Source organism: Mytilus galloprovincialis, chromosome 2 (genome assembly GCF_965363235.1).
Source record: "Mytilus galloprovincialis chromosome 2, xbMytGall1.hap1.1, whole genome shotgun sequence".
NCBI lineage: Eukaryota > Metazoa > Mollusca > Bivalvia > Mytilida > Mytilidae > Mytilus > Mytilus galloprovincialis.
Window position 1 is genome coordinate 99,984,232 of NC_134839.1, and position 23,872 is coordinate 100,008,103.

General features: G+C 33.1%; 2 protein-coding genes across 4 annotated transcripts; one reads left to right on the forward strand and one right to left on the reverse strand.

Annotated features, from left to right (window-relative positions):
- Nucleotides 1-1,945: 1,945 nt before the first annotated feature.
- On the reverse strand, nt 1,946-13,691 carry LOC143065105 (uncharacterized). 3 transcript variants are annotated; one of them, XM_076238457.1, is made up of 3 exons: nt 13,500-13,691; nt 4,589-4,819; nt 1,946-3,580 (listed from the first exon to the last, which is right to left on the reverse strand). In XM_076238457.1, the coding sequence occupies exons 2-3, from the start codon at nt 4,813-4,815 to the stop codon at nt 3,484-3,486; spliced, it is 324 nt and encodes a 107-aa protein (XP_076094572.1). In that variant the 5' UTR covers nt 4,816-4,819; nt 13,500-13,691; the 3' UTR covers nt 1,946-3,483. The 3 variants fall into 3 exon arrangements, with proteins under 3 accessions (XP_076094572.1, XP_076094573.1, XP_076094571.1); XM_076238458.1 differs by lacking the exon at nt 13,500-13,691 and adding an exon at nt 12,156-12,875; XM_076238456.1 differs by lacking the exon at nt 13,500-13,691 and adding an exon at nt 11,980-12,109.
- A 1,982-nt stretch (nt 13,692-15,673) lies between these two features.
- On the forward strand, nt 15,674-22,558 carry LOC143065108 (putative uncharacterized protein C7orf78). The gene is made up of 5 exons (XM_076238459.1): nt 15,674-15,834; nt 17,782-18,280; nt 19,062-19,158; nt 19,631-19,773; nt 21,685-22,558. Exons 2-5 carry the CDS (start codon nt 17,801-17,803, stop codon nt 21,802-21,804), a joined length of 840 nt encoding a protein of 279 aa, XP_076094574.1. The 5' UTR covers nt 15,674-15,834; nt 17,782-17,800; the 3' UTR covers nt 21,805-22,558.
- The last annotated feature ends 1,314 nt before the right edge of the window (nt 22,559-23,872 follow it).

Here is a 23,872-nt window from a genome sequence, read left to right on the forward strand (position 1 = left end):
GGAAAAGTCGAAATTTTGAGTTTTAAAAAGTTATAATTTGGAGTTAAAAAAAAAGTTGAAATTTCGAGTTTAGAAAAAGCAGAAATTTCGAGTTTTAGAAAAGGCAAAATTTCGATCGAGTTTTAAAAAGGGCAAAATTTCGACTTCTTAAAAAGTCAAAATTTCAAGATTTTAGAAAGTCAAAATTTCTTGTTAAAGTAAAAATTTAGTTAGAAAAGTGTCAATTTCGAGTTAAAGTCGAAATTTTAAGATTTGAAATGTCAAAATTTCGACTTTGAAAAAAAAGTTCACTGCCATTTTTGTTTTACTATGTCCCTTATACGCTTCCGTACAATACTGTATACCATAACCATTTAATATAAATGTGTTTGTGCTAATAAATATTGTCTTTTGTCTGTCACTTGTTAGTTTACAGTAACAGGTGTACTTATAGATCTCTGAACAATGGATAAATATTTATGAGACAAGTGTCTGTTGTTAGTTAGTACCAACATTATTTTTTACATACAGAGTAAGTTTGGTTGACAATACACGCATTGCTGTATCATATATGTCCCTGAACCAATAAAGAACGATTTGAACTCCCATACACATCTTACATAGCAAAAATCACAACACAGTGTTCAGGCAGCAGAAACATTCTGTATGTACTAAGCTATTACGTATCACCATCAATGCCTGTCTCTCTTTACAGGGAAATTTATAAAAAAGAGAACCAAGTACTTGTCTATAAATTTGAGTTGGTAAATGACAATATCTGCATATCGTTTGTATGAGACATAGTGGACATGCTTTTAATCATGTTAACTTCTTTGTTTTACAGAGTAGTGGTACATGACAGGGATAAGAAGAAAGATGGCTGTCAATCGTGTCTGTATGCTTTACTGGCCGTTCTTTGTTGTTGTTGTGTCTGTGATATGTTAGACTGATGTAGAAACATTTGTAATCAGATACTTTAAGTTATTTAAGAATATTGTTATAATTTTACACGGATAATACTTGAACTTTTTATTCAGAGTATTTCACTATGGATGAGTCTTTCTTGAAAATATGATTACAAGCAAGAAATATAAAATATATGTATTTTGTCAGTAGTTATATTGATATGAATTTAAATTAAATTCTGAATTTAGACTACCATTTAATATAGGGTCTTTCTTCGTGTACCACACAGTGCAGATAAATGACACACACTATGTCTGCTTATACTGTTATTTTGGTATGATGGATATTTGTTTCATTATGAATAAAGCTGTATTGTATTGTATTGCTTTGTTTTGAAAACTATGATATATGATTTATTAATTCCAATGAAAATCATAGAGCTGAGTCCAAATTCGGGTATTGGTTCCATTATTATGTTCTCCACTTGCATGTTGTCACAACCCCGTCCTCTTTCAACAAGCATCAAAGAAAATAACCGTATCGACTCTCTTGTTTTCAGCTGTCATATAAAATTGACCATGATAATCAAAATAATTATCAAGAAAATTCTTCTGATTCTTTCCTAGAACATGCTATTTTGAATTGCCTTCAAAATTTACTTAATTTAACATTTTTAAAGTGTTAAGAATAAGATGAAGTTCCGTGTGCAGTAAAAGAACTTCAAGGTTGTTAAGTCAAAAGGTCAAGATTAACATCAACAAGAAACTTTGCTTTATAAAAACTTTTGAATCATACTTCCCATCTTTATCTAAATGTCTATTTTCCATAGTGACTAATGCACATCTAGTGCATGCTAACATAAGTGTTGGCATTTGGTTTACCACTTGGTATACTTTCAATTGCATTTGTTCATTTAATAAAGCCCAGGGTGACCTGATGACATAAACATATTCACGTCTACACACTTTGTTCGACATTTTATTTTAAGAAAGACTTCCTTTTCGAACACCCTTCTGCTGAATAAATAAGCATTAACGCACACAAGAAGACATCAAAAATGTAAAAACAAAATGGAATTTTATTTCACGATCTCTAACAAAATGAATTAATCAATATAAATCCACAAAAAGTGTAAAAAATAAAAATATCAACAGATCTTAAACATAAACATTAACATTAACTCTTAATAAATGATAAATTGGATTTTACTTTATTTTGATCTGCTATCATTTGGAATCAGAATAAAAAAAGAGGAGGACACTGTTTTATACCACGAAATCTTAAACGTAATGTTCAGTAAATCATTATAAATCTATCGAAAACATCTTTCATACGGTTGCTAAAAAAGACACAAAAAGGCTTCATTTTGAGATCTTGTAATAGTATTTATGAAAAGGTTTTCTTTTATTTTTTCTAATACAAATATGTTGATGTTGTTCATCTTCGCTAGCCAAGGGTTACGATCCACTCCCTCTTCAAGAGAGCGGGAGTGGATCGTAACCCTTGGCTAGCGAAGATGGATGTTGTTATACTTGGTATAAAAAACTATGTCTACAAAGGTCAAATAAGTTAATTTTGCAAAAACGATAAACTGTTTATAGTGTCCAGAATATATCATTCTATACATTTATTAATGAAATTATCATTATATGTATTTGGAAATACTGATTAAATTTAGATAAAATATTACACAACTTAAGTTTTAGAACAGAATGAGAAAACATCTATGAATATTCATGAAATATATTAATGTAAAACAGCTATTTTGATTAAGTATTCCAGTAAACTTTTTACACATTTGATTCGAATAACACCAAAAATAAACCATTAAATCAAGGAATACATCATCTATAGAAAAATAAAATAAAGGATATTTAGGGTTAATTTGTCCGCATATATTTACATTATTTGTAATTTGTACACGTTTACATAAGTTTTGAGTTATCACATCTACGTCTTGTATAAAAAAAATAATTCCCTAAACAGAAAATGGTTCTATGATCAAGAAAGAACTTTAAAGTAAAAACAAGCATGCTTTGATGAAATGCAACACATCATAATGGATTTCGTATAGATATAGAACCGTGTATATATATATATGTTCTTTACTACGCTGGTATTAGATTGTCATTAAAAGTCAAAACTATTCAAAACTATTTGGTAGGAATTACGCATTGAATAATAGTCATGTATATTCAATCAAAGTATCTATTTGTATGTATTTCGAAATATACATATAATTTTAAATCTAACACATTAAAAACATACAGTTTTGAATCATTTTCACAAGAAACTGAACATCTCTATACAAACTTTTCTGTCCAAATCAAATTACACATCAACCTTGTGAGCTCTATTGTATGACAAATAAATCAAAATACATATATATATATTATATATGTCTCTCATTTTCATTATAACAACAACAGAGAAATTGTACGAGCTTGAGCAAGCACTGTATTAAAAACTTTGATCAGATCATTCGATATGTATAAACGACATATAATACTATTCTTCTTTCATAAACACAAACAGATCTTTGCCATTTATAATTATAACAATATGTGATGATTGATGGACGAAGTTAGTGAAATCTTCTCAGAAATCCGAACACAGACAGCAACAACACAACGCAGCTAGTAACACATACAGACATGTATCGTCACTCTTGTCTCGTCTTTCATGTACCACAACCCTACAACAATGTCAAAACAGAAAACATGTCAAACAGAAGTAGGAATGAAGCCTGGTTAATTAATAAAAGATTTGTTATTCACAATTCATAATGTAGATTAAACCATTTAAAAATCAATTCAAAAATTTACTGGCTTATAAGTTTACTACATTGTATGTAAACTTGTTACAACTTTTACTAAAAAGTTGAAACAGTGAACTGATTGCTTAATATAATTTCACGAATGGGTTGTGTATTTTTAAGTAACCACAGTAGTGTACCGACGTTCTAACTCCGAAAGAAGCGAGACCGGATATATAAGGGAGCTACCATTTGATTTTTATGGGGGGGGGGGGGGGGGCTAGGATGAAATTTGAAAAAAATAAGCAGGACAGGAGTTTTGAGTAAAAAAAAAGGCAGGATGAGACACTTACAAAAAAAAAAAAAAAAGTCAGGACGACAATTTAGGTAAAAAAAAGTCAGGATAAACTAAAAAAAAAAGGCAGGACCGAACAGAGTGAAAAATAAAAAGGCAGGACAGAGATTACAGCTATAAAAAAGTGCAGGACAAAATTTTTCATCCTAGCCCCCTATAAAAATCAAATGGTAGCTCCCTAACTGATCTTGAATGAAAAATAGCCATTTCATATATAGACATTGATGCTCTTCGTCAATTTTTTTGGTGCTCTCTCTGCATATGTTCACCTATTGTGAAGTAATATGTAGAAAAATAAAACTAATCAATGCATTATTTTTCGATTTTCAGTTATATTAACGAGTAAAAGTTGTATGCAAAATTTTAACAAAATCTGTGAAATAGCCCATCTAACTTGACCTTAAAATAAACTTAGTGAATACTTGCAGTTTTTGGTGGGTTTTGTGTTGCTTAGTTTTCTATGTTGTGTCTTGTGTACTATTTGTCTGTTTGTGTTTCTTTTCTAGTCATAGTGTTGTCAGTTTGTTTTTGATCTATCATTTTAGATACCCCTCTTATAACACTGTTTGGTTCGAAGTATTTAATATACTTACGGTTGTTGGTTATATACAACTGTTGTATTTTGTTGTCCATGTTGTTGTTGAGGATATCCTCCTCCCTGTCCATATGGAAACTGTTGTGGTTGTTGTTGATGATGCTGTTGTGGATACTGCTGTGGATGTTGTTGTGGATAAGCTTGTTGGTTTGGTGGATACTGTGGATATCCAGGTTGTTGTGTTGTTGGGGAATAAGGAGGCGGTGGTGCTGATGGGTAAGACATATTACTGTAAAATAAAAAAATAAAAAAATGATAATACATTGTATATGTTAATTGACATTTAGTCTTGGTTGATAAAAACTCCGATGATTAGTTTACCCTACAGACAAGTTAAATATAAGATATGTAAGCATTAAGGAGCCAACCATGCAGTCCTTGCTCTTATTTTTAAAATGTTGAGTACGTAGCGGAGAAATAACTTATACCCATTCTTTAGACTTTCTATTGAACCTACATAATGTAATTGTTGAACCAATGAGGTGAGAACGTTACAACATTTATCAGCAAATAAAGACCTTACTTTATACGTATACTTTGAGAGAGTGTTATGATTTCTTCTTTTCGCTGAAAAAGGGTTGTCTATGAAAAAGGGCACAGACATGATAGTTTTAGCCCTTTTAGATCTATCTATATATATATATATATATACAACTCGTCTAAACATCAACCCAACAATGTTAGATCTGTAAATTTGCTTTCGCAAATTTTTGGTTCTTCCCTCGCCGGGATTCGAACCCATGCTACTGTGATATCGTGACACCAAATCGCCTGCACTGCAGCCGTCCCGCTAGTCCACACGACCACCTGGGCTCTCAAAAAAAGAGCTTTCGCTGGCCATGTGTTACCTTTCCACGTCAGTTTTAATCTAGCGGCGTACTACAGTACATGATATATAAGGCATGAAGATGTTATTGTTACAGATCAGCTAAATTATCTATAGTAAAGGATCCTACAAATTAATGTAAGATACAGTCACAGAAAATAATTATATTCATAAGTACGTCTGAGTCAGTGACAACCCTACAACAGATGTATCCATCGGATCGCCATCAATGATGGTGATACATGGCTGTGTACATAATGTATATACAACTCGTCTAAACATCAACCCAACAATGTTAGATCTGTAAATTTGCTTTCGCAAATTTTTGGTTCTTCCCTCGCCGGGATTCGAACCCATGCTACTGTGATATCGTGACACCAAATCGCCTGCACTGCAGCCGTCCCGCTAGACCACACGACCACCTGGGCTCTCAAAAAAAGAGCTTTCGCTGGCCATGTGTTGCCTTTCCACGTCAGTTTTAATCTAGCGGCGTACTACAGTACATGATATATAAGGCATGAAGATGTTATTGTTACAGATCAGCTAAATTATCTATAGTAAAGGATCCTACAAATTAATGTAAGATACAGTCACAGAAAATAATTATATTCATAAGTACGTCTGAGTCAGTGACAACCCTACAACAGATGTATCCATCGGATCGCCATCAATGATGGTGATACATGGCTGTGTACATAATGTATATACAACTCGTCTAAACATCAACCCAACAATGTTAGATCTGTAAATTTGCTTTCGCAAATTTTTGGTTCTTCCCTCGCCGGGATTCGAACCCATGCTACTGTGATATCGTGACACCAAATCGCCTGCACTGCAGCCGTCCCGCTAGACCACACGACCACCTGGGCTCTCAAAAAAAGAGCTTTCGCTGGCCATGTGTTACCTTTCCACGTCAGTTTTAATCTAGCGGCGTACTACAGTACATGATATATAAGGCATGAAGATGTTATTGTTACAGATCAGCTAAATTATCTATAGTAAAGGATCCTACAAATTAATGTAAGATACAGTCACAGAAAATAATTATATTCATAAGTACGTCTGAGTCAGTGACAACCCTACAACAGATGTATCCATCGGATCGCCATCAATGATGGTGATACATGGCTGTGTACATAATGTATATACAACTCGTCTAAACATCAACCCAACAATGTTAGATCTGTAAATTTGCTTTCGCAAATTTTTGGTTCTTCCCTCGCCGGGATTCGAACCCATGCTACTGTGATATCGTGACACCAAATCGCCTGCACTGCAGCCGTCCCGCTAGACCACACGACCACCTGGGCTCTCAAAAAAAGAGCTTTCGCTGGCCATGTGTTACCTTTCCACGTCAGTTTTAATCTAGCGGCGTACTACAGTACATGATATATAAGGCATGAAGATGTTATTGTTACAGATCAGCTAAATTATCTATAGTAAAGGATCCTACAAATTAATGTAAGATACAGTCACAGAAAATAATTATATTCATAAGTACGTCTGAGTCAGTGACAACCCTACAACAGATGTATCCATCGGATCGCCATCAATGGTGGTGATACATGGCTGTGTACATAATGTATATACAACTCGTCTAAACATCAACCCAACAATGTTAGATCTGTAAATTTGCTTTCGCAAATTTTTGGTTCTTCCCTCGCCGGGATTCGAACCCATGCTACTGTGATATCGTGACACCAAATCGCCTGCACTGCAGCCGTCCCGCTAGACCACACGACCACCTGGGCTCTCAAAAAAAGAGCTTTCGCTGGCCATGTGTTACCTTTCCACGTCAGTTTTAATCTAGCGGCGTACTACAGTACATGATATATAAGGCATGAAGATGTTATTGTTACAGATCAGCTAAATTATCTATAGTAAAGGATCCTACAAATTAATGTAAGATACAGTCACAGAAAATAATTATATTCATAAGTACGTCTGAGTCAGTGACAACCCTACAACAGATGTATCCATCGGATCGCCATCAATGATGGTGATACATGGCTGTGTACATAATGTATATACAACTCGTCTAAACATCAACCCAACAATGTTAGATCTGTAAATTTGCTTTCGCAAATTTTTGGTTCTTCCCTCGCCGGGATTCGAACCCATGCTACTGTGATATCGTGACACCAAATCGCCTGCACTGCAGCCGTCCCGCTAGACCACACGACCACCTGGGCTCTCAAAAAAAGAGCTTTCGCTGGCCATGTGTTACCTTTCCACGTCAGTTTTAATCTAGCGGCGTACTACAGTACATGATATATAAGGCATGAAGATGTTATTGTTACAGATCAGCTAAATTATCTATAGTAAAGGATCCTACAAATTAATGTAAGATACAGTCACAGAAAATAATTATATTCATAAGTACGTCTGAGTCAGTGACAACCCTACAACAGATGTATCCATCGGATCGCCATCAATGATGGTGATACATGGCTGTGTACATAATGTATATACAACTCGTCTAAACATCAACCCAACAATGTTAGATCTGTAAATTTGCTTTCGCAAATTTTTGGTTCTTCCCTCGCCGGGATTCGAACCCATGCTACTGTGATATCGTGACACCAAATCGCCTGCACTGCAGCCGTCCCGCTAGACCACACGACCACCTGGGCTCTCAAAAAAAGAGCTTTCGCTGGCCATGTGTTACCTTTCCACGTCAGTTTTAATCTAGCGGCGTACTACAGTACATGATATATAAGGCATGAAGATGTTATTGTTACAGATCAGCTAAATTATCTATAGTAAAGGATCCTACAAATTAATGTAAGATACAGTCACAGAAAATAATTATATTCATAAGTACGTCTGAGTCAGTGACAACCCTACAACAGATGTATCCATCGGATCGCCATCAATGATGGTGATACATGGCTGTGTACATAATGTATATACAACTCGTCTAAACATCAACCCAACAATGTTAGATCTGTAAATTTGCTTTCGCAAATTTTTGGTTCTTCCCTCGCCGGGATTCGAACCCATGCTACTGTGATATCGTGACACCAAATCGCCTGCACTGCAGCCGTCCCGCTAGACCACACGACCACCTGGGCTCTCAAAAAAAGAGCTTTCGCTGGCCATGTGTTACCTTTCCACGTCAGTTTTAATCTAGCGGCGTACTACAGTACATGATATATAAGGCATGAAGATGTTATTGTTACAGATCAGCTAAATTATCTATAGTAAAGGATCCTACAAATTAATGTAAGATACAGTCACAGAAAATAATTATATTCATAAGTACGTCTGAGTCAGTGACAACCCTACAACAGATGTATCCATCGGATCGCCATCAATGATGGTGATACATGGCTGTGTACATAATGTATATACAACTCGTCTAAACATCAACACAACAATGTTAGATCTGTAAATTTGCTTTCGCAAATTTTTGGTTCTTCCCTCGCCGGGATTCGAACCCATGCTACTGTGATATCGTGACACCAAATCGCCTGCACTGCAGCCGTCCCGCTAGACCACACGACCACCTGGGCTCTCAAAAAAAGAGCTTTCGCTGGCCATGTGTTACCTTTCCACGTCAGTTTTAATCTAGCGGCGTACTACAGTACATGATATATAAGGCATGAAAATGTTATTGTTACAGATCAGCTAAATTATCTATAGTAAAGGATCCTACAAATTAATGTAAGATACAGTCACAGAAAATAATTATATTCATAAGTACGTCTGAGTCAGTGACAACCCTACAACAGATGTATCCATCGGATCGCCATCAATGATGGTGATACATGGCTGTGTACATAATGTATATACAACTCGTCTAAACATCAACCCAACAATGTTAGATCTGTAAATTTGCTTTCGCAAATTTTTGGTTCTTCCCTCGCCGGGATTCGAACCCATGCTACTGTGATATCGTGACACCAAATCGCCTGCACTGCAGCCGTCCCGCTAGACCACACGACCACCTGGGCTCTCAAAAAAAGAGCTTTCGCTGGCCATGTGTTACCTTTCCACGTCAGTTTTAATCTAGCGGCGTACTACAGTACATGATATATAAGGCATGAAGATGTTATTGTTACAGATCAGCTAAATTATCTATAGTAAAGGATCCTACAAATTAATGTAAGATACAGTCACAGAAAATAATTATATTCATAAGTACGTCTGAGTCAGTGACAACCCTACAACAGATGTATCCATCGGATCGCCATCAATGATGGTGATACATGGCTGTGTACATAATGTATATACAACTCGTCTAAACATCAACCCAACAATGTTAGATCTGTAAATTTGCTTTCGCAAATTTTTGGTTCTTCCCTCGCCGGGATTCGAACCCATGCTACTGTGATATCGTGACACCAAATCGCCTGCACTGCAGCCGTCCCGCTAGACCACACGACCACCTGGGCTCTCAAAAAAAGAGCTTTCGCTGGCCATGTGTTACCTTTCCACGTCAGTTTTAATCTAGCGGCGTACTACAGTACATGATATATAAGGCATGAAGATGTTATTGTTACAGATCAGCTAAATTATCTATAGTAAAGGATCCTACAAATTAATGTAAGATACAGTCACAGAAAATAATTATATTCATAAGTACGTCTGAGTCAGTGACAACCCTACAACAGATGTATCCATCGGATCGCCATCAATGATGGTGATACATGGCTGTGTACATAATGTATATACAACTCGTCTAAACATCAACCCAACAATGTTAGATCTGTAAATTTGCTTTCGCAAATTTTTGGTTCTTCCCTCGCCGGGATTCGAACCCATGCTACTGTGATATCGTGACACCAAATCGCCTGCACTGCAGCCGTCCCGCTAGACCACACGACCACCTGGGCTCTCAAAAAAAGAGCTTTCGCTGGCCATGTGTTACCTTTCCACGTCAGTTTTAATCTAGCGGCGTACTACAGTACATGATATATAAGGCATGAAGATGTTATTGTTACAGATCAGCTAAATTATCTATAGTAAAGGATCCTACAAATTAATGTAAGATACAGTCACAGAAAATAATTATATTCATAAGTACGTCTGAGTCAGTGACAACCCTACAACAGATGTATCCATCGGATCGCCATCAATGATGGTGATACATGGCTGTGTACATAATGTATATACAACTCGTCTAAACATCAACCCAACAATGTTAGATCTGTAAATTTGCTTTCGCAAATTTTTGGTTCTTCCCTCGCCGGGATTCGAACCCATGCTACTGTGATATCGTGACACCAAATCGCCTGCACTGCAGCCGTCCCGCTAGACCACACGACCACCTGGGCTCTCAAAAAAAGAGCTTTCGCTGGCCATGTGTTAGCTTTCCACGTCAGTTTTAATCTAGCGGCGTACTACAGTACATGATATATAAGGCATGAAGATGTTATTGTTACAGATCAGCTAAATTATCTATAGTAAAGGATCCTACAAATTAATGTAAGATACAGTCACAGAAAATAATTATATTCATAAGTACGTCTGAGTCAGTGACAACCCTACAACAGATGTATCCATCGGATCGCCATCAATGATGGTGATACATGGCTGTGTACATAATGTATATACAACTCGTCTAAACATCAACCCAACAATGTTAGATCTGTAAATTTGCTTTCGCAAATTTTTGGTTCTTCCCTCGCCGGGATTCGAACCCATGCTACTGTGATATCGTGACACCAAATCGCCTGCACTGCAGCCGTCCCGCTAGACCACACGACCACCTGGGCTCTCAAAAAAAGAGCTTTCGCTGGCCATGTGTTACCTTTCCACGTCAGTTTTAATCTAGCGGCGTACTACAGTACATGATATATAAGGCATGAAGATGTTATTGTTACAGATCAGCTAAATTATCTATAGTAAAGGATCCTACAAATTAATGTAAGATACAGTCACAGAAAATAATTATATTCATAAGTACGTCTGAGTCAGTGACAACCCTACAACAGATGTTGTAACAGATATACATAAAATATACAATTTCTTATATAAAATACTCATACGTACTCTATTGACTTTCTTGTTAATAGCACGTTCAAAGTAAACACAAAATATATTAAGAACTATAAATGCTGAAAATGTTGCTTATATGTAGCGTACATTTATTAAAGAGATATAAATTTATAGCTATTTTTATATCATATTCACCATTCTCTGATACAAGCATGAAACTTCAATGTACATCACTTCGAAACAGTGTATACCTTAAAACAAACGTTCAGAGTACGACCAAACTGTAAAATTTAACAAGACGAACGAGTTCGATGTGGCAATTTCAGGTTGTCTAAACTTTTGTTTATTTTCATTTTCACCGTCAATTCATGCTTAAAAAATGGTCGAATTTGTAATACTCATTCTTTGTGCTTGTTTCGATAGTTTTTGGTTATATGAAAGAACAATTTCTGTCTACTAATGACATTAAGGCCTAGTACACTAAACTCAAAATATCCCAAAACAATACGGCAAGGGCTCCACAAGGTCATTTAAAAAAAAAGTTGGATTTATATATTATATATCTTATTTTCATATCTATTAGTAAGTTATATTTTTTTTAGGAAATTGTCTACTCTTACCTCATTTGTTTAAAAAAAAGAAAAGAAGACACTTTTGAATTATCCTTTTTATAACGAATACATAAATTAAACATGAAACCATATGAATGTCACTGCTAAAAATGAATTTCTGGTTATTGGTTTGAGTGTTGACCTGCAACCAAAGAAAAGTTTTAAAATAATAATTAGAGTCTTACACCAACTCTTGCAACAAATGACAACTCTGGTTTCCTCGATATATAATTCAATAATTTCAGCATGTAATACAATTTAGTTAGTTGGTACTGTCCTTTGTAATACTAAATCCAAACTGCTCTATCAAAACAAAAACTATACTAGAACAGACTTGACATACATTTCTCTAAATGAGTGACAAATACAATTAACAATAGAACAGACTGAAGTATGTATCTTATTAGTTAGAAACAAGTCGAGACTTGTCTTGCCTTAAACCTTTAACAATAAAAAAAATATAACAAAATCTGTAAGTGAAACAATGCAAATACAAAAAAAAAAAAGGTAAAGATTTTACACAAAATTATCAATGAAAATATCCAAGATGTCTCAAAAATAAATTGTGTCTATTTTTCACTGCGACACGAGAGACATTAATTGATGGGTCACAAATGGCCACTGCCTTTTTAAAAATCTTACAAATATTCCTTCTCATTTAATTATATCAATCGGGTGTCAAATTCCAATCAAATATGGATACTTGAATGTTTTTTTTTTTAAAAACTTATAAAAAAGAGATGTCGCTATGCGTCATTAACAGCAACGCACCATAAATGGATCATAAGAATCTTGAGATCATTATATTTATTCAAATTTTTCATATAATATGGCAAGTTCGAAATCGCACCAAATCTAAAAAAAGAGTAGATATATAAACATGTGGCTGGCGGATTCATCTTTTCAATCACACAGGAGACCCTACATGCACATTGATTAGACTTATAAATTTACACACGTTGTTAAGATCAGAAAGTTTTTTTACATTACATGTATGTTTCATTGGGAGTCTATTACATTCCAAATTTAAATTTCATTTTCCCCATCAAATTAAACTTTCATAATTGTTCGTGCTTACGTCACAAGGAATGCATAGGAAAATAAACACAAACATCGATGTCAATCGTAAATTAATATATAGTTGTAGCATAAAAATGAACTTATCAGAATCGAATGCATGTTTTTATAATTCGATATGTTTCTTCAATTAAAATTTGCTTCAGTCAACGCTTTCATATACTCCCCAATAACATAAGAAAAGAAGACTTCGAGTCTTAAAATACTTCCACCAAAGACGGCCGTATGAAAAACAGATTCTACAAAATTAAGGTACCAAATTTTTCAAGAATTTAATGAAGACCTTTTTATACACATTTATATTTCTAGAACTCATAAAGATGGGGAATCATAACATTCGAAATTGCATTTCCTTGTTCAGTTTCGCTTTAATCTAATGCGTATATTTTCTATGTGTGTTTGCATATACATATATATATAGTCATACTTATATACATGTATGTTAAACTTACCAATTTCAAGTTAAATAACAAATTGTTGATAAATCCTTGTTTATATAAACGTAAGTGTGGAAATCTGTATCAATTCCGCTTTTCTTGTTACCAAAAATTGAGATAAAGAATGACCACTGTCTTATTTGTGTATTTACGTTCTATATTTCATAATACATACGTGTATTAAATCTTATGTGTCATAAACATGGGGTCATGCGTTAGTTCCTGTTTCGGCTTTAACAACCATATCAACAACTTTATTTGGCGGTTTCTTTTGAATTGGACGGATTAAAAGTTGACCTGTGTTTTTCGTTGACTCTTATGTAATCTATTATCACTCGATTCTTTTGCTCATATACGTTGGTAAACTTTATTCTCTGTAATCCTAATATGGTGTGTGAAGAAACAGTTAATAGATTTGTTCAGTCCAACAAACACTGATGAACAGCAAAGAATTTGATCAGAACAACGTGTGAATTTATAAAGATTAAGCCATACACTTTATCTTTTCAGTATTATCCAATATATATATGTCTCTGTTCAACTTTTGTATGTCTCTGAATATTATATATTCTAAATATCTATATTCCAATGTATTATGGTTTGCTGAGAAATAAAGATATCTAAAGTAAACGTTTTCATTTATTTGTGTAGCTTAAATGCAACCGATATTTCCCCTTCCTCCTTATCATTTTATTTGGAAATGTTACAAAACAAGTTATATGTAATTCTCAATACAAAGGCTGTACATTCTGAGTCATTCTGTAGATTTTATCAGTTGAACATTCACAGATTCTGTTCAAGATGTACGGCTTATTCAACTTGCAGTCATTTTAGATAGTTGATAAACACCTATTGTGGAATTGAGTGTTGAATTTATCAGTGCTTAAAAACAAGTATTACCTGACAGCAGATATTGCTATTGACGGAAACTTAAATAATATATACATTGCAAATTTTAAGCTTTGTGTAAAATTTTGTATTGAAGGGCATACAGAGACAAAACAATGAATTATTTTTATAAATTTTCAAAAACTGGAGGAATAAATACAAGCACAATTCAAACCATAAGTTGAGAAGGAAATCGTTGAAATAATGGACACGGAAAGGACAACCGACGAAAATACAAACAACAATTAACTGGAATAGTGTTTTAGATATATATAATAAATCCTTATCCTTCAAAGTTTTAGACAATCGTACACCACACCTATCTCAGTAAACTTTTTATAGAACACTAAATTATAAATAGGAGTACTCACTAGTCGTTTAGCAACTATGGCTTTCATTTCCTCAGCAGAGCTGCAGGATTGTGAAAATAAACACAGATTGGATGGTCATTATAGTTTACAATGGACATTCATAGATATTGATTTAGCTTTTAGACGAAATTTTCAATAACAATTTCATTAGTGTTTGTATTACGCTGTGTTTAGAGGCATTGCTGGTCATTTTTATTTATTTTCTAGTTGTTTGAAATGAAACAGTATCAAAGCATGCTTTTTTCGAAAATAAGAACTGCACTAGCCAGAGGTCTCAGCCTGGTCGTACTCGGTAAAACTGACACAGTCAAACTCCATTCTACCTACTCAATTGAAGGAATTGTCTATTCAGCGTCGGGTTTTTAGTAAGTGTATGAAAATAGTGTATCGATGCAGTCCAAAATCGCTGCTGACCGTGCAAGAGCTGTACATGTATAACCAGTCAAGGTCGTTAAAAACTTCCATTTGTTGTCCAAAATCGTCTGTATTTATTTTAAAAACGTATGACAGAATGGACGCTGTACTTTGATACATCATAATGATCTTCCAAAATACCTATCCAAACAAAAAGGTAACTCTAAATCAGTAATGATACGTTGCAACCCTAAAGGCTTCATTACAAAGAGGTACTGCTAGAAGTATTCTACCTTCATATATTCATAGCATAATAATAAGATCAATAGATAATTAATGAATTGCTTAATTGCTTAAATTAAAAAGTAAATAGAATGACATAACCTGTTAAAAGGATAGATATGAATATACCTAATCAATAATTATATCTGGGTTTAAAGGGAACATGTTTATGTGTTATTTAAAAGCCGATAATTGTTGGATAAATTTAAATCGTTCATTCAATTCATTTGTACAGTTTCAATTGAAATAATTTAAACTGAAAAACGTTACGGAGGATTAACTCTATGGACTGCGCATGGTTTTTAGTTACATTAAAGGCGTCCTTTCCTTAGCAACATGTCCGATTTCCGGTAGTTCTTTGAAATGTGAAAATGTGAAATTAGCAGTATAAACATATAATGTTTACAAATTTACTTAATATATAAAGGATATAGTAATAGTGATTTAATTAACCGGTAAGACATTTGTTTACTTTATACTTTCCACCTTGAGGAAAGGTGATCTCTCTTTAACATCTGACTTGCAGTCTCTTTATATACATTCCATATATGTTTAATACTATATATTTTTTTCTTCAATATGTTTTAGAATAAGTTATTTCGATGGTATTTGTGGTCTTCTACTGTTACTGTTTTGGTATCTCCTGTATTAATTTTATATGTTACTAGTTTTAATTCTTCTGGCAAGTTAACATACAAGTACTAGTAATTTAATGTAAACAAAATATTTACAATACACGTTTTATATACATTTTAATTGACACTTGTCGTTTAAATACCTTCTTTGGAAATTAGAAATATAAATATCTCTCTGATACAATCTGTTTAACACCTCCTCTTCAATGCGAACAGTTATTTACAGTGTGATTTACGCGAATAATATCAAACTTATATATAAAGTCAGAATTTAAAAATCGAAAAACTTTTTCACAAAAGTCCAATAAGAAATTTACAAAAATACAATTCTTCATAACTCCTTCAATGTAATGAATTTAACCAATGGAAATATATTTTATGAGTAGCAAGACACTGACGATACAGATATAGACAAAATTAATATGAATTTTTATAGGGTGTAAATGATAGCAACAAGATATTACTCTGCAGTGTAAATTTGGTTCAGATTGACATTTTATGCTCTAGCATTCGATTTTCTACGTTCCACATATCAATTGGATATTCAAGTGAGATATTTTATATAAGCCTTAACAAATAGAGATATTTCTATTTGCGGCAGGTTGGAGACGATGTTTGGTGATTACGAAAAAAAGTAACCACATAGTTTGAGCTCCAAAAGGCCCTATTAAAGATACTTTACCTGAAACCCCGAGCTAAACTGCTGCCTATATTTGATATACAAGTTTGTAAACACCTTAGACCGAATTTTTGTATCCCTATATTCGGAAGAAATTTCCTAATCTTCATTTTTATTTTTATTCTTTAAAAATATTACACACATAAATATGAGAAACAGGTAAATAAAAAAAGGTAGATGAATAAAAGCCGTTCCATTTTTGTCTACCCTTTCACTATGTCTTTTTCAGAAACATTTTTATATGTCGTTGAACATAATCACTTTTATGCAATGTTTGTATGAAATAAATGCCATATATGTATACGTCATTTGCATTAAAAAGTCGGGAGGTATGGCAGTATTGAGAAATGACATTATCTACTAAAATTTAACAGCTAAATCTTATTAAAACATTTATGCATTAGGTAAATACTTAAGAATACCATAAAAGTCAAGGTATTTAAAATCAAACAAAAACTTAGGTATATAAACCTCTATCTTGATACCAATTACTGTATATGGTTACTTAGTACGCTATGAACGTGACCGATCTTATATCAATAACACATTGATTTTTGTCTAAGGGAGGCTTTAAAAGCTAAAACCATTTTAAAACATAAATTTGTCGCCAAGTTTATGGACAATATTTCATTAAGCTTTTTTATACCTAAAAATCGAAAATGCATTTATCATTTATCAATTTAAACCAACCACTCTAAAGAAATGAAAAGCTTCGTGATAATTAATTGAATTTAAAAACCATACATAAATATCACTATTACTTAAAGGTTGAAATGATTAATCATTTATAGTTTTAATTACCAACCAAATGTATATGAAAATACCAAACAATCCAATAATTACCAATGGGGTTGCAGTTTATTTTAAGCACAAGGGTGGCTGTCGTTGTTATGTAATAATTTCTTGTCAACTATGCCCTATCTTGAATATGGTCCATCCATACTACGTTTAGAATAAACTGTTACACTAGTACTTCTCTTTCAGTGCAGTGTTAATAATTTTAGTATTTGGTCATGCACACAAGATCATATCTGTTTTTGAGCTTAAATCATATATTAAATTATTGAATTATGTGTTTTCATTTTCAGAATATTATAAGGGTTCACTATGAGTCAGTCAGATTGCCAGTCTAGAACTAGTCCAGAGAGACTCGGAAGTGCAGCGAGTTCGCTTGGAATTGTTCCATTTGGATTCCATTCTAAAACGCAATATGACGCAAACGAAACACTAATTCAAATACGAAGTGAAAACTATGAACCAAAAGAACCTATTAAAGACAATAATATATGGAAACGGCCACCCCCGGATTTTAGACCCCAAATATTTGCCCCTAAACCCCCAAAACGTAATTCTCGTGAATCTATGCAACCTTGGAACTATGGAACAATACCAGGACAAAGAGAGATTATAAAACGTGAACGACAAAAAGTAATCCCCCACATTCTACTTCCAATAAAGGATGACATAACACGATTTGTGACAACGGGGAGGATAATGAGACCATTTACAGCAAAGAAAAAGTTTGTGACAGAGGGAATGTACAACCCGGGACCGTTTGCAGATATAAGAGAACACGACTTCAGAGGGGTAGGTTTGATCAAATTCAGTATTTTTTGGCAATATATTTTGCCATTTTCTCACAAACTTTCTCAATGTGTTAATGTATATGCCTAGAATAGGGATTTTTTTGTTTCTTAGTGGTCTGGAAAACCATTTTTAACACCTGACGGGAGCATATTTTGGCAGCTTTATTTTAACCATTTAAACTATTTTGCAAAGTTTGTTTAGACTGGTTTTATATTTTGACTTGTTTTTGTGTGAATTGCAACATCTATAATCGTATGTATATTAGTCTTAGTAGAACAGTTTTCTTTGTTTCCTCACAATCTTATAATTGTGAGTTTTATCCTTGCTTTTGCGGAGGTGTAAGTATTTTCACTGAACTAGTACACATGTTTATTTAGGAGCCAGTTGTGGTCCACCTCTGGGTGCGGAATTTCTCGCTACGTTGAAGACTTTCGGCTATTTTCTGCTCTTTGGTTAGGTTGTTGTCTCTTTGACATATTCCCCATTGTCATTCCCAAATTTTGTTACCAATGAGACGAAAACAAAACGACACAAACTAAACCAACCAAAGACATTCATAATCTGGAAAAGTAAGTATGCTTTCACTTTCACATCCACTAATGACAGAAACATTAACATACAAGTACTGAGAATGCTATATATAGTAGTATTATAACAAAACAATGTTGGTTCGATACATTTCTAATTTCAGCATCATGTTTTATTTCTTAAATTTTAACGATATAACATTTCTTTTTTTTTTACTTCATCAATAATTTATGTATTATTTCATTTTTTGCAGTATCCACCTCTGAAGAAACTTGGCCTGTCAGAATTTTTATCGAAATATGACAGAGATCCATACAACTTGAAATTCCATTCAGAAAGACTGGATATAAGTAAGCACTCGAGTTTCTCTATGTAATGTACCGATCAAACGCAGTTTACTATAACTGTTTCTGTCTAAACACACAAACGAACATATAAATCTGAAACATGACAATTTTGACTTAGTTTAGACTACTTTTATTTTGAAGCATTTTCTTGTCTTTTATATATAGATTTTAAATATCATATTTCAATTTATAAAAAAAATATGATTCAAAGAGAAAATTAAAGTTGATAAAGAAAACATGCTTTTTATTCCGTCTGAGTTGTGAATATGATTGCTAAGTAAATTTCATTGTACCCCCCCCCCCTTTTTTATATATCGTATCTAATATTGTTATCTTAATACAAGTATGTAATACAATGTACATGTTTTATGAAAATCTATATTTCAAATTATAAAAAAAAAATAATTCTCGTAGTCTCCATGCGATTTTTCCATTTTTCTGTTTTGCACTTTACTGAGATGACTTTATTTTACAGTTCACGGGGCACGCTTTGACAAAGCAACGGACAGAAATATTAAAGGTCAACAGATGGCACCGCCTAAAACACCACAGCCTCCATTTGATTCTCAACTTATCCTGGATAGAGAAAAGTGGCCAATGAAACCTGGTGAATTTACAGTAAGTATTTGCAAAATGTGTTGTATTTATATGTATTTGCGTACGCGTCGAAAAATATTGGAACAAGAAAGTGTTTCACTTTTTTCACGTTTATATACCAAAGATAGTATCTGTCACGTTATTGGTTATATATGAACCGCCTAAATCAAATATAACATGAAAACACTGAAATACCGTGATTTAAAAGAAAAGTGCATTTAACATTTAAAATAAAACATTAAACAGGTTGATATACTTTAGCAATAGAAATCAAGAAGTTTTATGTCAAACGGGACCTTCGGACATTGTTCGTACGTTATACTGCTTATATATTTACTGTAAATTTACTGAGGTAATTTTAAAACGACAATGACTCGTATCACACATTTCAAATTGTATGGAATAAAAACTGAAATACCACGAACTTGTTTATAGCAATACAGCTCTGAAAAGTTTTTAGTATGTGTTTTGAGGTGAGTTAAATAGTTAATTTGATATGGTGTATAGTTGGCTTATTGTTTTTATTCATTTTGTTAAATAATTTTATGATATTCATCAATTTCAACATAGCTCTGCATAATTTGTCCTTATTGACCATTATATATAGATCCAGTCCTGGTTTAATATCAAAATTTGAAATATATTTGTTTTCATATTCATTAATTCCTGCGATGAATTCAACTGAGAAATGATATATAAATGTTAATGTGCGGACAATAAAACAATAAGATAAGTGTACTGCTTGAACTTATAATACTTTGGACACCAGTTTAATAAGTGGAAGAAATCCTACTGCACCACAACACAGTACGCCAATGCTTCTTTCTGACCATTAGTTTTCAAAATGCCTACTGTCTTTTGAAACTTAAAAAAACTCCCGACAATAGCATTAACAAATGTTGTAAATATGGCTATTCAACTTTATTTTTTCAAGTTCTAGTGGTCAACGGGTAAAAGTATAAAGATTGATGGTAGTTAAATTTGATTAACATATTTATTTACATTCAATGGGTATTATACAATCTATAGATTTTTATTTAATACTTGGATAAAAGGTACATTAATAAAATATACTCGTTAATATATATTCTGAATAACTTATGCTTTGATCAGTTGGTATTGGTTTATTTTTATTTTTTATTTCTACATGTCATTTGGTTAGTTATAAGTATATGAAAGAAAGTCAGTATTTCTTGCCAATGTTATTTAAGGAATGACTGTAATATTTTTTCTGTCTATGAAGAAATAAAATAACACAATTTGGTGCACACTGGATAACGCGCGTAGCGGGTTATTTAACAGTGTCCACCATTTTTTTTAATGTTATTTCGAATAGACAGAAAAAATATTACAGTCATTTCTTATAATTTAATTCTAAATTCCATTTTAAACCGTAGAAAACCATAAAAAAAACGTTGATGACGTCACGGTCACATGACTAAATTATGTCTATGGGCTGATAACAAAATAACGTCAGCCAATCAGAAGACATGTAACATCCAAAATTAAATTATTTTAATGTAAATCTAAGCAATCATTTGTGCATTTAAAAATAAGATGTGGTAGCCTTTTGATTGCCAATGAGACAACTTTCCACCAGTGACCAAAGAACATAATTTTTTTCAACTACTATAGGTCAACGTACGGCCTTCAGAAATGAGAAAAACCATGCCGCATAGTCAGCTATAAAAGGACCGATATAACATATTTTGTGTGCATGTTATATGGCATAAATTACAATTTATTAAATTTCAATCTGTTAACAACTGTTTTCAAGATCTGAAACGGTACGGTGCTCCACAAAACTGCTGTTGTATGGACTAATATCCTGAACCAAATTTTACTTGCCATGTTACATATAATGATTAATTGAATACTCTGTTTGACAATAGCAGTTTCGATATCATGATGAATGTCTATTCAATTTTCCAGCGTTTTCGATTACGTCATAGACCCGCCAAAAGTGCTTTCATGGAAAGAGTATCTAACACACTTGAATCAAGATGGGCTAAAGAGAAAATGGAAGAAACTCTGGCTACTGTATCAAGCTGATGAAGGATATTCCTAGTGGCCATTGATTTGTATGGTTGGGAATCATGATGCATCGAAAGACATTTCTCCCATATATTGTACCCTGCAAACAACGCATACAATATTTCGATCAATTTCGGGGTTAGCTTTTTTATTACTGAATCTCACTCGGCTTTGTTCCCACAACTCGAAGTTGTTCGCCATAATTAGCCTCTTGCAAAAGCATGACATGGTATATGATTTTTGAAATATCAATACCATATGAAAATTGAGACTACCATTGTGTCCTTTTATCTAGTTTACTGTGCACTTGCCTTTTTTTTATTCCTTTCATGCATTTTTAAGATTTAATGTAACATTTGCACGTAGTTTATCTCCGTACATCTGCTACTTCCATTTTTTATACTTTTGTTTAAATACATAGATCCAAAATGTTAAATACATAATTTTTGTGAATGGTTAAATAACGAGTAAAGTCAAGTAACATTATGTTAAACTTTTTTATGAAATTTCTTTTATAATTAGCACTTTGTTGAGTTATATTTCGACGTTTTTGTTTATTTTTATAGTATCAAATGAAACGCTTGCTCATAAATATAATAAATATACTCAGTGCCAATATTTGTATTCCAGTAACGTTGTGATGTGGTTGTCTTTAGGGTAAACATTTTATATCATCTTTGTGATATTTTTCTTGTTTGTTTTGTATATCTATTGATTGTTTGTATATGTTAAATCTGTTTATTTCAATATTAAAATCTCTGTTTATGTTTTACATGTTTGTTTGGTATATGTTTAGACTCTTTCTCTAGCAGAAGAAATTTAGAAAAAGAATGCGGACGAAAATCTTACATTCTAGTTAGTTCAGAGGGTAAACAAGTGTCAAAAAATATCTTGTATTGAGACCAAATGTCCATAATAACACCAGATCAACAGTAAAAAATATCTCTTTACGTCTATTCATACTGGAATTATACTGAACAAAAACAATGTTCAGCAGATTGTATTTACACAACTCACCTCTAATGTGCAACGGATGATATATAACAAACAACGAACGGAGGGATTAAAATTTAAATTTGACTTGGGTTTTCCCCATCTTAATACGTCTGACATTGAGTCGGATACAGCATAAAATAAAATAAATTGAATATGTGATATTGATAAAAAGTAAAATCACAAAAATACTGAACTCAGAGGAAAATCAATTCGGAAAGTCCATAATCACATGGCAAAATCAAATAACAAAACGCATCAAAAATGAATGGACAAGAACTGTCATATTCCTGACTTGGTACAGGCATTTTCAAATGTAGAAAATGGTGGATTGAACCTGGTTTTATAGCTAGCTAAACCTCTCACTTGTATGACAGTCGCATCAAATTCCATTATATTGTAACCGATGCGTGAACAAAACAAACAGACACAATAGGTAAAAATGTCAAAAATAGGGGTACAGCAGTCAACATTGTGTTATCATCTTAATCACTATAAAAACAACAAATGTAACGAAGAAGCACAAAAAGGCATACATCAAATTAACATCCTCATTTTGATTATATTATACGATTTTATTTGTCTATGTAAAATGCACCCATCAAGGAAGGAGGGTTTTGAGTACTGGTGAAAATTGCGCGTTTGAAATTCGCACAGGTAGACATGAAATAATTTTGTCGTTCAAAGTATGACGGGATGCATAAATACAGTCACGCAAAATAGATATAACAAAAACTGGCTTAACAGTTAAAGTAATAATAATTAATAAAATAATAGTGCGGTTCAAAGTATGACGGGATACATAAGTACAGAGGCACGTCAAATGTATATCACAAAAACAGTGGGTTAATAGTAAAAGTAATATTAATAAATAAAATAATTTTGTCATTCAAGGTATGACAAGATACATAGGTACAGAGTCACATCATGAAATAATTTTGTCGTTCAAAGTATGATGGGATACATCAGCACAGAGTTACGTCAAAAGGATATCTAAAAAAACAGACTTAACAGTAAAAGTTATATTAATAAAGACAAATAAAAGAATAATATAACACGTTATTAAGATGATAAACAACGTCAGTACGCAAAA

Bases quoted from the DNA above. Each gene is read 5' to 3' on its own strand.
- LOC143065108 (XM_076238459.1), top strand. From the start codon at position 17,801: ATGAGTCAGTCAGATTGCCAGTCTAGAACTAGTCCAGAGAGACTCGGA. The intron at 18,281-19,061 runs GTAGGTTTGATC...CATTTTTTGCAG, and splicing joins GAGAACACGACTTCAGAGGG to TATCCACCTCTGAAGAAACT. The intron at 19,774-21,684 runs GTAAGTATTTGC...TCAATTTTCCAG, and splicing joins TGAAACCTGGTGAATTTACA to CGTTTTCGATTACGTCATAG.
- LOC143065105 (XM_076238456.1), bottom strand. From the start codon at position 12,053: ATGTTTAATTTATGTATTCGTTATAAAAAGGATAATTCAAAAGTGTCT. The intron at 4,820-11,979 runs GTAAGAGTAGAC...TTTATTTTACAG, and splicing joins CTTTTTTTTAAACAAATGAG to TAATATGTCTTACCCATCAG. The intron at 3,581-4,588 runs GTAAGTATATTA...ACATTGTTGTAG, and splicing joins GTTGTATATAACCAACAACC to GGTTGTGGTACATGAAAGAC.